The sequence below is a fragment of the Jaculus jaculus genome, chromosome X, assembly GCF_020740685.1.
Source record: "Jaculus jaculus isolate mJacJac1 chromosome X, mJacJac1.mat.Y.cur, whole genome shotgun sequence".
Classification (NCBI taxonomy): Eukaryota; Metazoa; Chordata; class Mammalia; order Rodentia; family Dipodidae; genus Jaculus; species Jaculus jaculus.
In genome coordinates this window covers 45,655,129-45,670,174 of record NC_059125.1, presented here as the reverse complement: position 1 = coordinate 45,670,174, position 15,046 = coordinate 45,655,129, and the positions used below count along the sequence as shown (strand labels likewise).

General features: G+C 36.8%; 1 protein-coding gene and 1 pseudogene across 2 annotated transcripts in view; both read left to right on the top strand.

Annotated features, from left to right (window-relative positions):
* Maob (monoamine oxidase B) overlaps positions 1 to 15,046 on the top strand; it is a 109,716-nt gene that overhangs the window by 71,460 nt on the left and 23,210 nt on the right. For both annotated transcript variants that reach the window (XM_004665759.2, XM_045140384.1), the window contains 2 exons: positions 8,046 to 8,150; positions 10,088 to 10,179. In XM_004665759.2, coding sequence (XP_004665816.1) covers positions 8,046 to 8,150; positions 10,088 to 10,179 — 197 coding nt within the window. The remainder of the gene's footprint in view (positions 1 to 8,045; positions 8,151 to 10,087; positions 10,180 to 15,046) is intronic.
* LOC105944584 lies at positions 234 to 1,771 on the top strand (annotated as a pseudogene).

Sequence of the window (15,046 nt, the reverse complement as noted above, 5' to 3'; positions counted from 1 at the left end):
TAAGTATGCATTTCATAGGAGAATCTGGGGCTCTTATGATGACTGACAACCTTCTTCACGGAGATATAATTCACATATCATAGAATTCACCCACAGAAAGTACACAGATCAATGGGTTGTAGTCTATTCTGATTATGTAAACTTTTGCTGGTATATAATATACAGAAGAGGAGACAAAATTTAAATGAGCAATTTGATTAATATTCACAAAATAGCACAGCCATGAAACTAGCATGCAGACCAAGAAACACAGTACCTATAGTCCACGGAAACCTCATGCTGTCTTTAGATATTACCCTACCCCAAGTGTAACTACCATGCTGACTTCTATCAACACAGATTGATTTTTGTCTGTTTTAGAATGTTATATAAATAAAATTCTATAGCGTGTAGTCTTTAAGTCGGATTTCCTGGTAATTTTCTTATTTTATTTTTGTGGTGCTAGTGATGGAACTTGATACCTCACATAGTCTATGCAAATGCTTTATCTTTCATGCACTGATATTCTTGGCCTATCCTTGTGAATTTAAACTGTGAGGGCTAAGAGTGTGGCTTAGTGGTAGAATTCTTGCTTACTCTTCACAAGGCCCTGGATTTGATCACCAGCATCGCAAAAAAAAGACCCTTTAAAATACAATATTTAAGCACATACTATTTATATATTTTTAAATATTTTAAATTCATTTGAAAGCAGAGAGAATAAGAAACAAGAGGAATAGATTGGGTTACCAGGGCCCCCAGACACTGCAAATGAACTTCAGATGCATGCTACACTTTGTGCATCTGGCTTTACATGGGTACTGGGAAATCAAACTGGGGTCATTAGCCTTTGCAGGCAAGTCCTCTAAGCGCTGAGCAATCTCTCCAACCCCGCATACTGTTTTAAATGTACTTTAAACAATGAATTAATCTAGATAATCTAGACTACACAAAGAACTAAAAAAGCAAACAGTAAGAATTCAGACTACCCAGTCAGTAAATAAGCTAATGAAATGAATAGGCTGTGCTTAAAAGATGAATCCAAGTGGCCAATAAACAAGTTAAAGCATGTTCAACCTCTTTATTCCTCAAAAAAATGCAAATCAAAACTGCAGGGATTCTACCACACCCCAGTGAGAGTGTCAGTCATTAAGAAACGAACAATGCTGACAAGAACATGGACAGGAGGCTGGGGAAATTGCTCAGTGGTTAAGGCACTTGTTTGCAAAGCACGAAAGAGATGGGGAAAAAGCTGCATTGGAAAATGAGTGGGAAGCTGAAATTGAGAACTTACCTGGAGCCAGACAAAGAAAGTCAAAAGCTTGCTCAAATACTATCAGCCAGACAGTTGCAAATTAAGCAGATTCCATCTAATGGTTACTCTATGTGCAGAGCCATTGAGGACCAACTGAAGGAGCAGAATTGCACCGTGACAATGGTGGACTTATGAAGGTAGCCTGCTGAATACATGCAAAGCCACGCAGAGGACTTCTTGCCATTTGTAACGAACTCTAACACAGGGGAGATGTACAGGCCAGAAGAGTCTGAAAAGTACTGTGAAGATATTGTACACACAGCTACATGGGGAAGTCAGCTTGAGCTAAGAGCTCTGTCTCACATTTTAAAAATACCAATAGAGATAATACAGGCAGACATTCTTCCTATTGTAGTTGGCGAAGAATATCCAAAAAATCCTTTAGTGCTTGTATATATGACACATGCATATGGATTAGAAGAACATTATAATTCTGTTAAACAGTTGGTGCACACAGCTTCTGAAAATTGCAGCTAGTTTGCAAAGTGTTACATAGTTACATTTTGTACTGTATACCAGGCTGCATATTCCTATCAAATGCTAGATTGTTCTGGCTGCTACTGAAAACACACTAATTTAAATCAGTTTTAGACTAATGGGCTATTTAGAAATATATCAGAGATATAACTTTAACAAGTACCCACACAGAACTTTTAGAATTTGTAAGTCTATTATGGAAAACAACATTCATTGACCAAGATGTTACCTAATTCCCTGATATTTTTATTTATTTAACATCTTAAACATTCTGTTTTGAGTTTTAGCCCATGACTAGATACTTCCAAGGTAATCATTTCTGTGTAATTTTTCTTAAGATGTGAAACGACCCAGTCCTTGCAGGAATGTGGTTGGCTGACAGCAAAATTAATGAATGCTTACAAAGTTAATTGGAGGGGTAACCGGGGGTGGAAGCTTTTTATGTGGTGCATTACGGTGCAGCCACAACACTGGCTTCAACAAACAAGAACTTTTGAAAACTTACTCAGATGGGAATCAGGTAACTTTACGGAAGCTAGGAAGAGACAATGGTGCACAGGTGCTAGCTGTCAGTTTTATATCTCTAATGAATTAGAGACTTGCCTTTTGTTTGTAACTTTAAAAGACAGCAGAGAATACTGTCTTTCGGATTCCTCCATTTTCCTTCAACAGCAGACTGGGGTTAGCCCTGGTATAGCCTGGCTCTCTCCACAACTATGAGTTCTTATGTATCCTAGAGTTGCCTACACCACTACTCAGCTGCTTTGCTCCGCCTGTGACCAATTCCACCCAGACACGCCATGTGGTCTCTCACTACTCACCTCCTGAGAGGTGATGATTTAGCTTTGCAAGGTTCCAAAGCCACCTTGTCTTAACAAGGTCTTCCATTTTGCTCACGTTCCAGGATTTAAAAAAGCCCCCTTTACATATTTTTTTGAGTTATAGTAATGCCACTTTTTCTTTAACTTAGTTATTTGATTTTTTTTTTTTCTGAGGTAGGGTCTCACTCTAGCTCAGGCTGACCTGGAATTCACTATGTAGTATCAGGGTGGCCTGGAACTCATGGTGATCCTCCTACCTCTGCCTCCCAAGTGCTGGGATTAAAGGTGTGTGCCACCACGCTTGGCTAGATATTTGATTGTTTTTATGTTACATATATGGGTAAAATTGAAAGCCACTATTTGGAAGCCAAGAGCTGTATAGCAAAACTAGTATAAAGTAGTTTTCTGTGGAATGATTTCCCTAATTCAGATTTCAGACCACCCCTGTTTTTTCTAACAGAAAAAAAAAACATATATAAGTATGTATATGATAGTTTATGGAGACAGTCTCTTGAGCCTAGCAGGTAACAGTGCAGCAGGTGACTAGGGACTGGGTCAACTACAATAAGCCAGTACTTCCTGGCATCATTCCAGTTCAACTGATGAAAAGCTATTCTGCATGGTAAACAATGCATTCTTTTTTTTTTTTTTCTTGGTTTTTGAGGTAGGGTCTAGCTCTAGCTCAGGCTGACCTGGAATTCACTCTGTATTCTCAGGGTAGCCTCGAACTCATGGCGATCCTCCTACCTCTGCCTCCAGAGTGCTAGGATTAAAGGCGTGCACCACCACACCCAGCTCTAACCATTCTTGAGTTTAACTGTCTTATAATCTTTGACCTGGATGTTTTGGGGGTTCTGAAATTTATAAAAGTATGAAACTGTAAAATAAGTGTTCAAGCTTATTTTGACGTATTGTTAGTTCAAAGTTAAGATATAAGGATTAAGGAGTAACAGAACAAAATATTATGAAACCTAATTATTGTAAATTCCATTTTCAACAAAAATATTTTTAAATAAAAATGTTTTATCAAGAAGAATTAAAATATCCTTTGTTATATATTTAATTTTCTTTTAATTTTAAAATGTCCAGCATAGTTATAAGCAAAAATATGATCAGTTTCTGTCCTTTCATAAAACTTCAATGTCATTTTGGAAGTAACTGAAAAAAAAAACTTAAAAATGGCAAATGTTCAATTTAAAAAATGGGCACAAAAACATGCTTTGTAGCCATGGTCATTAATCTGCTTGCCAACAACCTCTTGGCATTGATGGTGTGTCCTGATAGTTTGAAATGTGGTATAGGCTAGGAATGACTGAATCAAGATGCAAAGAATTAGGACCATCCTTATGAACACTCTCTTATTCCCTAAGGCCAACAGACTGACTTGGGAGATTCATTCCTCTGCAACTTAGGGTTATCTCATAGGCAGGTATATTTTATAATAAATAATAAGAGGAAAAGACAAATATATAAATGATATTTATTAGGGGGAAGAGTTAGAATTGTCAGCTCTCTAAATATTTAGGTTTTCAGAAGAATTAATATTTTTGGAGGTGCTGAAAGGGAACACAGGAACTTGCTCATGCTAAGCTCTTTCACTGAACTGTATACCTCCAGCTCCCAGAAATAAAATTTGGTTTTGTTTAGAAAGCAATCACACTTCCATCTTAGACTGGATAATTCCTCTCATAATTTTTATTTGCTCAATTATCCTTCCAGCATCCATCTACCCACCTATTCATCCCATTATTATTTATGGAACATCAATTGAAGCTACAACACTCTTAATCATTATAGGAAGATACAAATGGTTCATTTCCTGATGCAGATGGAAAAAGAAGAGGTACACACATGAAATATTCAGACAATACTATCAAGATAGCATGAGAAAATATAAGCATCTATGATAGACACTCAAAATGAAATGAACTTTCTAGGCACTGTTATATCTTCATGACCTCTGCTTTCACATTTTAAAACATACTCTGAGTCCCAGGTGGTATTTGCTTTCATGGTTTTACCTACTTTTGCTATATGAGAAATTAAAACTGAGAATCTTCAAAATAGTTATTAATCTACTTAAAACAACCATAACAACTCCACTAAAATTAGTATAATATATTGTATGAAAAAACAGTTTCTAAAACAAACAAAATAATGAATGACATTGATTTACATCTTTGCATAGCTTTTTCACATCCAAGTCCATAAAAAACAGCTGGATTCTTATGATTGCACAGTCATTCATTTACTGCAATATGTTCTTTTGTGTTGAAATTTATAAAGAAAACCTTTCCTTATATGGATTTGTGGTTGGACAGGGATACCCCACAATTATTCCCTGAGTGTTTCATGATCCCCAAGGGATATTGGAACCCATTTTGAAAACTTATGATCTTTACATATCATGAAATAACATCTAAGAGTGAAAAGTGTGGCTAACAAGGGTTAATAAATGACATGGGCTATGTTTCAGATAAAAATTGGATTAAAATTAGCAGGAAAATAATTACATGGATTCCAGGATTACAGCCACCAAATGTATAAAATTAATGGGAGGATAAAAATGTTGAAGATTAATAACCAGGATGGGATCTTACTTGGTGGGGTCATAAACGCTTACTCTTTCTTTACTTTTTACACTTTGCTATTTTGGGGATCAAACCCAATCCATGCTAGGCAAGTGTTCTAACACTGAACTATGGCCATAGCCCTAAATACATAGTTTTTCCAGTTTTATTTGTCATCTAAAATTTCTGCAATGAATATACAACACATACATACACTCACACAGGCATGCATATATGCACACACTTAAGTGTGTACATTTCCATCAAGCAGAGTTCTTAACCTTTGCTTTCTGACCAGCAGTGGGGATGTATTTGTTTTAGACTTGTCCTGTGCCTTAAGCATCCACTCTCGTTCAAGTTTCCCCCAAAGACCTTGGAGCTATCTTGGATTCCTACCATCTCTTTGCCCCAAAATCCACTTCACTTCTCTTTCCAGAAGAAGAAGAAAGAATTCAATGTACATTGTCCTATGGTGGTATCTCCGCCTACTAAAGCTTATTTAATTTTGATCATAGAGATTTTAATGCTAGTCATACATATACACACAACACATTGGCTAATGAATAGTTACAGACAATCACTAAACATTCTACATCCTCCTTACACACACTGGCACAAATGTGTGTGTGTGTGTGTGCACACTCACACACACACTTAGATCTCAAACTAGTTATTTCAACTTATCTGTGCTTTATTTTCTTTATAAAGGAAAGAAAAATCTACTGTGTTATTTCACAGGGCTGTGTTGAGAATAAAATACAAATGGTATATGGAAGTAAACTGTGTAACTTGGCAGTTCCTGAGCTGGTGGCTTATTCTGATTTTGTTTTCCTGATTTCTTCAGGACAGGCCTCCCTGGACAATGTTCAAAACAGTAACAATCACAAGACTATTTCTATCATGGCCAGATCTGAGGCCCAAATCTCGTGCAGTGTAATCTTATAAACTTAGCTATTTCCTCCCTCCCCTGCAAATTCCCTGAAGCTTGAAGATTTGAGACTTTTTTAATGAGTCTAACAATAGCTTTTTCCTGTGTTTATCAGAAGCTTTCCCTCATCTTATAAAAGAATACTTGCTTTTATGAATCTACCTAAGTTAAGCTCCTATCTGCTCAGATGTGAAACCAAGTGCTGTGAGTAAACTCATGAATAAAAAGATTTTATTCATCACTTTTCTTTCTTTCTGCATATTATTTGAATTTTCCCACACAGATTATCACATTTAATTCTGGTTTTGATTTTAGAACTCTTAACACATCTCCAGATCTAAGAATGTTCCTGGATTAGAAGAGCTTTGGTGACTGTACTCTGTCATCATTGGCTTGCTGGAATCTTGTGGCTTAGGAGCAGCCCTGTATTTCATCTAGAGTTATACTTCAGCTGGGCCACTGAGTTATGTCAAATTAAGCCTTGGAAATGACCTATCAGCACTTCCACTACATCACTTCCACATGACACATACTGTATAAAGATGTTGTCCCTAGGGAAGGTGTTGAATAATTGCCCACCTCACAAGATGTCCTGAGGGGAATATTAATATACCAAGAGGAGGCTATGGTCATTGGTTGGGGCCCTTCCTATATCAGTTGACTCTACCCTGACCCAAAACTTATTCTTTTTATCCCAAGCCAAACTAATGAGTCATACTGGGATTCTTTCTCTCTGAAAAAATTATCTTTGTGTTTCCTGGAGCTTATGGGGAAAGGATTTGAGTTCCTAGGAGACAGGGGAATTCTACTAGCTGTATGTTTTAGAACATGAACTGTATCTCTTTTCTATCTGCCCTACCCTGTAGATATTGTGCTTCTTGAACTACTCATTTCAGGAACTAGTTCCTTAAGATAAATGTGAATTCTCTCTCTCTCTCCCTCCCCCCACCCTCTCTCTCTCATTTGGAACTCTTGCCTTTCTCTCTTATTGAGAAGAACTCTTTCCTTTGAATCTCATGGCCTGAGGGAGAAAAGGCCAAAGTAGTGACAGAAAAAAAAAAAAAAAAAAACACAACGAAGTGTCTTCTCATTTTGCAACTCATATTACTTTACCTATAAAGTCAACATAAGATGTGTCATTGTTGACTGGCTCAGAATTGCTGTGCGATTTTGGTTGAAGAAGAATTTCAGTTATTTTCATTGACTTGAACGATTCTGTCATATTGCATAGTCAGATCTAACACAGGTTTTCAAATGGACCCAAAGTGGTTTATATGTTTCCTTTACCTGTCACAGATGTGATTTTTTAATTATTATTAATCTTTACTGGAGATATATGTCTCGATCCCTATATCAACATGTCCCTATAGGTAGAACCACTTGATGCCAGCATGCCTGGAGGACAGGCTGGGTGTTGTCTCATTTGCCTACTTTGATTTTACTGACCTTTGGGAACTCCTGCATTGATCTAGATTTTTGATTCCTTAGCAGATCTTGCTGGACCCATTTTGTAGTTCTTTCTACATATAGCTGCATTTCTGTGACTGCTTATTCATCCATTTCTAACTTGTATGATTATGCTGTAATTTTGTCATTCTCTGTGTATATAAGGGCTCTGGATTCTAAGATATTTACAAGCATTTATATTCCTTTTGGTGACTCTACTTCCATACTGACATTTATATTTTATATCACAAGGGTCCTAATTTCAGACAGAATACTCTCTACTGTGTTTGAAATGTCACAAAACTGCTTTTCTGACAGAATATTTTATTGGAAAGCTCTATACCAAAAAAGTTAATTAGGATTCTATGGACACTGGAGCCAAAAGACTTCTATGTATGTTACATATTAATGATATGATTTTACTTGCTGACTTTTATAAAATTTATAAATTTAATTGCATTGACTTATATTGTTGTAAATACTTCCTTTTGAAAATGTGTGTCTCACAGGGCAAATCATACCCCTTCAGGGGCCCATTACCATCTGTGTGGAACCCGATCACCTATCTAGATCATAACAATTTTTGGAGGACAATAGATGACATGGGGCAAGAGGTAAAGCTTCCTAAAATGGTTTTGACTGCATTTGTCTTTTTCATAATAAGTTTATTCCTTTTAAAGAAAGAATGTACAATCTATTATTCATTACCCATGGCTAGCATATTGTTCAGCACAGACTAACAACTACAAACATCTGTAACTTGAATGAATTTGAATTTAACATGAAAGAATAAGATGCCAAACAGACTGTTGTTTGTGTACAATTGGTGACTTATCTGAAAATTATGAGCTATTCAGCATTCCAGGGATAATATTTCTAATTTTCTAATTTATAAAATACTTAGGACATAGCAAAGTAAGATGTTTGATTCTCTGTCATGCACAAATCTGTAGTCCAAAAGTAAACACATGCAAAGCTTAACTGAAAAACTCTCATTTAGATTTGGTTAAGTACAGCTATCTGATCCTAATCAAAAGGGCTGAATTTGTGAATGTTCTCTATCAGTTATCAACTTAATACAGTAGTCTTCTCACTCCTTATCCATGGTTTCACTTTCAATGGTTGTAGTTGTCTGTGGTCAGTCAACTGCAATTGGAGAATGCTGCATAGAAAATTCCAGCAACAGGGGCTGCAGAGATGGCTCAGTTGGTGAGAAGTTTTGCTGCTCAAGCATGAGGATATGAGTTTGATCCCCAGCTCCCACATAAAAAAAAAAAAAAAACTAAGCATGGATCACACATATCTTTAAGCCCAGAGCTGAGGGCACAGGGCAGAACACTGAGTTTCACTGGTCAAGCACTCCAATCAAAACACAGGAGCTCCAGGTTCAATGAGAGACTCTAAGAAAAATAAGATAGAAGAGAGATAGAGGGAGACACTATCCATGATGTTCTCCAGCCTGCACATGTATGCATTCAGAATGCGTTTATCTGCATACACATATGCATATACCACATTCAAACAACACAATTCCAGATATAAACTAGATTTGCATAACTTTTAGAGCAGTGCAATGCTATAATTGTTCTGTTAATCTCACGTCGTGCTTAATTTAGAAGTTAAATTTTGTTGTACATATGTAAGTATAGGGAAAAAAACAATAGCCACATATTACTTGGCACTTTTAGTGCTTTTAGGAATCTACTTAGGGTCTTGGAATATACCCCTCATGGATTGGAAATACCACTGTTACCCATAATTAGAAATAACTAATTTAGGGTCTGGGAAAATGGCTTAATGGAGAAAGTGCTTGCTGTGTAAGTGTGAGTACCTCGATTCAGATCCCCAGAACTCATATAAAGCCAAATTCCATGGTAGCATGAGCATCTGTAATCTGAGCTCTTACAGTGAGATGGCAGGCAGAGAAATGAAAATTCATGGAGGTTTGTGGGCCATGTAGCCAGGTAAGCACAGCTGCCAACAAGGAACCTTGCCTCAAACAAGGTGGAAGGTAAGGAACAACACCTGAGGCTATCATCTTACCTCCACACACATGCTGTGGTATGTGCACACCCTCACTCATACACAGGAACATGTGAACATACACATACATCATAAACATTCACACAAAGATAAAAATACAATGCACTTTATGATACAGGAAGGTTATTGTAAATTAAATGTCTACTGAGTGCAATAGATAACAGGAAGACTGTACACAGACATGGGTTATGTGTGGAATGAAACTGTTGCAGGAATTTAAGAATCTTGTGTTTCTTTCTTTTTTTTTCCCTAGGAAGACATGAATGTTTAATATTTGTTAGTCAGAGAAATGAAAGGCAAAAGTAGATAAATAACTAGAGAGGACTGAGCCAATTTTTCCAGAAGTGACCACACACAGTACTCTCACATTGACCACAAGGAAAGGACAAATGTGAATGGCACACCATACCAATCTTGTGTTTCTCTACTTTAAGATTTTAGTATTGGTTGACTACTTACTTGAAATGAAAAAAAAAATGCCTTGTTTTCATTCTTCTTCTGAATGTAGATTCCCAGTGATGCTCCCTGGAAGGCTCCCCTTGCAGAAGAGTGGGACCACATGACAATGAAGGAGCTCCTAGACAAGATCTGCTGGACTGAGTAAGACTTGCCACTAGGGAAATTCATTTATTGTGAATATGTCTCAGGTTTATTTAACAATGCCACTCAATAAGCATGGGAAAAGTAGCTGATTTATATCTAAAAGCACATCAGTGGCCAAGTGAAATGGTGAAAAATATTGGAATTACGTCTTCCCTTAAAGACAGATGAATAGGTAGGTAGGTAGGTAGGTAGATAGACAGACAGACAGACAAACAGATAGATAGACTGTCAGACAGACAGACAGACAGATAGAGTATGTGTGTATGTGTATATATACAACTTACACATTTGGAATAGATTTACATCACCAAGGTGATATTGCCCCATAAAAATCCTCTGAATAGACCCAGACTTGAATATGCTATCTCTTTTCCTTAGAACACCTCAAAGTCTACCAGCAGCTTAAAGGCCTCACTTATCATGTTGTTCCTGTAGAGATACTTTTATAATCCTTGCTGGTGGTCAAGTGCAGATAGCCTATACATTTGCAATACCTTTTGTCATGCAGTGCAACTCTTCCAAGAATTTGAAAATAGGCTTCTACGTAATTCATAACTATAGGGGAAGCATGTTAGTGGACCTACTCGCCCCCTTTAGGGAAAAAAATCTTATAGCCATAGTATTGAAAACAAGTATATATGAGTAAAAACTTAAGTTCTTCCTGGCAGTGCTGGGAACTGATTATAAATTGAGGAGGCCTCACTGATCCTAGGTAGCAGAAAGAGGAAAGCATTGTGGGGCTTCTAATATAAGCCTATAGTGAGTTTGTGGTCAAGAAAGAAATAGAAATAGAAGCCAAACTTAAAGAAGCTAGTCTCTCATGCTAAACAACTTATTTTTAAAATATTTTTCCTATTTATTTATTTATTTGACAGAGAAAGAGGGAAAGAGAGAAAGAGAGGGAGAAAGAGAGAGAAAGAGAGAATGGGCATGCCAGGGCTTCCAGCCACTGCAAATGAACTTCAGATGCTTGTGCCCCCTTGTGCATCTGGCTAACATGGGTCCTGGGGAATTGAACCTGGATCCTTTGGCTTTGCTAAACAACTTTTATTGGGATCTGGAGTTAAGGTCTTTGTGCTCTGGTAGTTTCTAAAGAAGGAAGACAGGACACTGAAAACTCAAATAGAAAACAAGCTTAGACAAACCTGAGTCCTTCAGATAAGAATAATCAAAATACATATAATGACCATACTTCTTTTTATAGAAAAATCAGCTTCTTGGAATTTAGCTTATAAAGAAGGGTGGAAAGAATTGAGAGAGGGAGAGAAAGAGAGATACATACTAGTAAAGGTATAGAGTTTGAAAGGCCATTTCAAAGCTTTATTTTTAAAAGGGAAAACATAAACGTCTAATAATAGAAGATCATCTAAGTTTGTTATGCAGCATTAAAAAAGTGAATAGCCTAGAGGGTTTTAATATCATATTGTACATAAATACTTAATTAATGGCTATGAAAATAATATTAAACATGTAGAAAGGCAAGCTGTTATGCAGTATATACAGTAGAGTATATGATCGCACATCTCAATGTACTGCAAAAGCAATGGATATAAATTCTGACATCATTATATTGAACATTTTGGTTGCCTCCACATTTTTATTATTACTATTACATAATACACTATGCCTTCAGCCTTTGAAAGCAACCAGTTCTTGAATAATAATTGTCATAAAATTAATACCTGTTATTAAGTATATACTTTTAAATATGTATTTGACACTACAGATGAGAATATGGTTTACAATATGACATTTTCACTGTAATAAAATTATAGTGATTATTTTAAAATTCTATAGATTTTCAAAATATAGTGAGTACATGATATCTATATTTGTTCTAGAACTTCTATTATGGAAAGGTTTTAATAAATTCAGCTTGATCTGTTCTCCCCAGAGAGCTTTTAGGTACCCTCATGACAGGACCAATTCCATCCCTTTAGGTCCATTGAGATCTGAGATTTACTACCACAGTATTTGCCTCAGCCTCCACTCAGTGATTATCATTGTTGTTGACTGGCAAAATAAAATGCTACTGTGATAAAATAGAATGGGGAAATGAACACAGATAAATTCTCTAATTTTTCCTAAGTAAGATACACATGAGATCATTATGCGTAAAACCAAAATAAAGCAAGCTCCAGAATATTTAACCTATTTTAATTCAAAATAAAACAAAAACATATATTCAAAGATTTTTGATGATAATTCATTCAGTTATAATTTATAAAGTATACTTCAAAGCTGTGTGATCATATTTTAGAAAGCCTATATTTAAAATATGCATCAAAAGGAGATTAGCAACTTTCTTTTGGGGATAAAACTATGGAAACTATTCATTTTCTCATATTTTTAATCTTATCAGTGTTCCGAAGTTTATCTAATATTTATATATTTTTCATGTAGAAAATACTATAACATTTATCTTTTTAAAAGTCAACAAGGCAGAAACCATGAAATAGTATTATGCCAACTTTCTTGACCTTCCATCTCTCAAACACTGCTCAGCTCATTTCTTACTGAAGCTCCCAGAGTAAATCTAATAAAAGATTAGGAATCGACCAATCTGCCAGAGAGAATACAGTTGCTTCTCCTTATGCATAGTTTGCCATTTTGTATTTTCAATTATTCATGGTTAAATTCTGTCCCTAAAGACTATTTTTTTAGTCTCTTAAAAGAAAGACTACATTCATCTAAATTTTGCTACTGTATATCATCATAATTACTCAACTTTACTATTAGTTATATTGTTGGTCTCTTAATGGGTCTAATTTAGAAAGGAAAATATTCCTTGTGTTGTTGGAGACCGAACCCAGGGTTTGTTGGGCAAGTGTTCTACAACTGAGCTATACCCCCAGCAATATAAATTAAATTTTTGGATAATTTTGTAAAGGAAAAAGCAATCCAGCCTCTTACTGGGGTCCTCAGACATCACAGGCAAGCACTTAACTATTAAGCTATCTCTCCAGCCCTGTGTGCTATATTTTAGATCCCTCTTCATTTCAAACTACTTATTTCCTTCCCAGCAAATTGGCAACAATAACAATTAGGAACACAGCAATATTTTTTTGTTTATTTTTATTTATTTGAGAGCAACAGACAGAGAGAGAAAGAGGGAGAGACAGAGAGAGAGAGAGAATGGGCTAGCTAGGTCTTCCATCCACTGCAAACGAACTCCAAATACATGCGACCCCCATGCATCTGGCTAATGTGGGTCCTGGTAAATCAAGCCTCGAACCAGGGTCCTTAGGCTTCACAGGCAAGCGCTTAACCATTAAGCCATCTCTTCAGCCCCACAGCAGTATTTTTATGTTTAATATTTGTTGTCGTGTTGGGTCCATGATAAGTTTACTGTTTTCTTATTCCCTTTACTTCATACCTTTTAACTTATCTATAAGGTAAGGAACAAAAGAAATAAACCAGGCGTAGTGGCACATGTCTTTAATTCTAGCACTTGGGAGGCAGAGGTAGGAGGATCACTGTGAGTTCGAGGCCACCCTGAGACTGTATAGTTAATTCCAGGTCATCCTGGACCAGAGTGAGATTCTACCTTGAAAAACCAAAAGAAAAAAGAAAAGAAATAGTATAAGGCCAGGCGTGGTGGCACATGCTTTTAATGCCAGCACTCAGGAGGCAGAGGTAGTAGGATAGTTGTGAGTTCAAGGCCACCTTGAGACTACATAGAAATAGTATGTTATGAAATAGGAATTAGCAATGGATAGTTTCACTTTGAAGTAATATGTTTTAAAAAATATTGTATATTTATTTGAGACAAAGAGAAAGACACAGAGAAAGAGGCAGTATGTGACTATGGGCACACCAGGGCCTCCTGATACTGCAAATGAACTCCAAATGCATGTACCATTTTGTACATCTGGATTTATGTGTGTATTGGGGAATCAAACCCGGGCCATCAAGCTTTGCAAACAGCTGCCTTTAACTACTGAGCCATCTCTCCAGTTCCTATTTTACATCAATGTCTACTTCTTTGTTTTAGGTGAACAGCATTGGATGCCTCTACTATTTCACCTCTTTAATTATCATGGGGAATTCTGCAAACTAATGCTAAGTCATTTCAAATATGGCATCATTTGCAGCTATAATGATGGAAGCTGTTACAAAAGTGCTGTCAGGTTTTTGTGGCTTTACATATTGTCAATCATTGGTGTATACTGACCATGATGGTTACACACTTATTATCCCAGCATTTGGGAGGCTGATGCAGGAGGATAATGTGTTGGAGGCTAGCCTAGACTACATAGAGAGTTCAAGGCCAACTTAGGCTAATAGCAAACAAACAAACAAACAAAGCAAACACACCAAGATACCTTGTATGTGTGTTAGACATGATTCCTCAAATTTCCAGGGTCAAGATGCACTAGAGCAGAGAGCTGCCTCTTGCTGAGTATTTGCACTTTCAAGGTTGCTAGCGAACTCAAACATTTTAGTGTTAAAGCCTAAGCTTTGGGGGCTGGAGAGATTGCTTAGCAGTTAAGCGCTTGCCTGTGAAGCCTAATGACCCTGGTTCGAGGCTCGGTTCCCCAGGACCCACGTTAGCCAGATACACAAGGGGGCGCACACATCACGAGTTTGTTTGCAGTGGCTGGAGGCCCTGGTGCGCCCATTCTCTCTTCTCTCTCTCTCTCTGTCTCTCTGTGCCTCTTTCTCTGTCTGTCGTTCTCAAATAAATGAAAATAAAAATAAAATTTAAAAAATCAGCCTAAGCTTTGAGTCAGGCATGACCTGGTTTGAAGTTGTATCATTTACTGAGCTAAAAAATACAAAACTTTCTGAGACTCAGTTTTCTGGTTTGTGAACTGCGTGGGGGTGGGGGATTGTGGTTATTTTATAGGATTTATGTAACAAT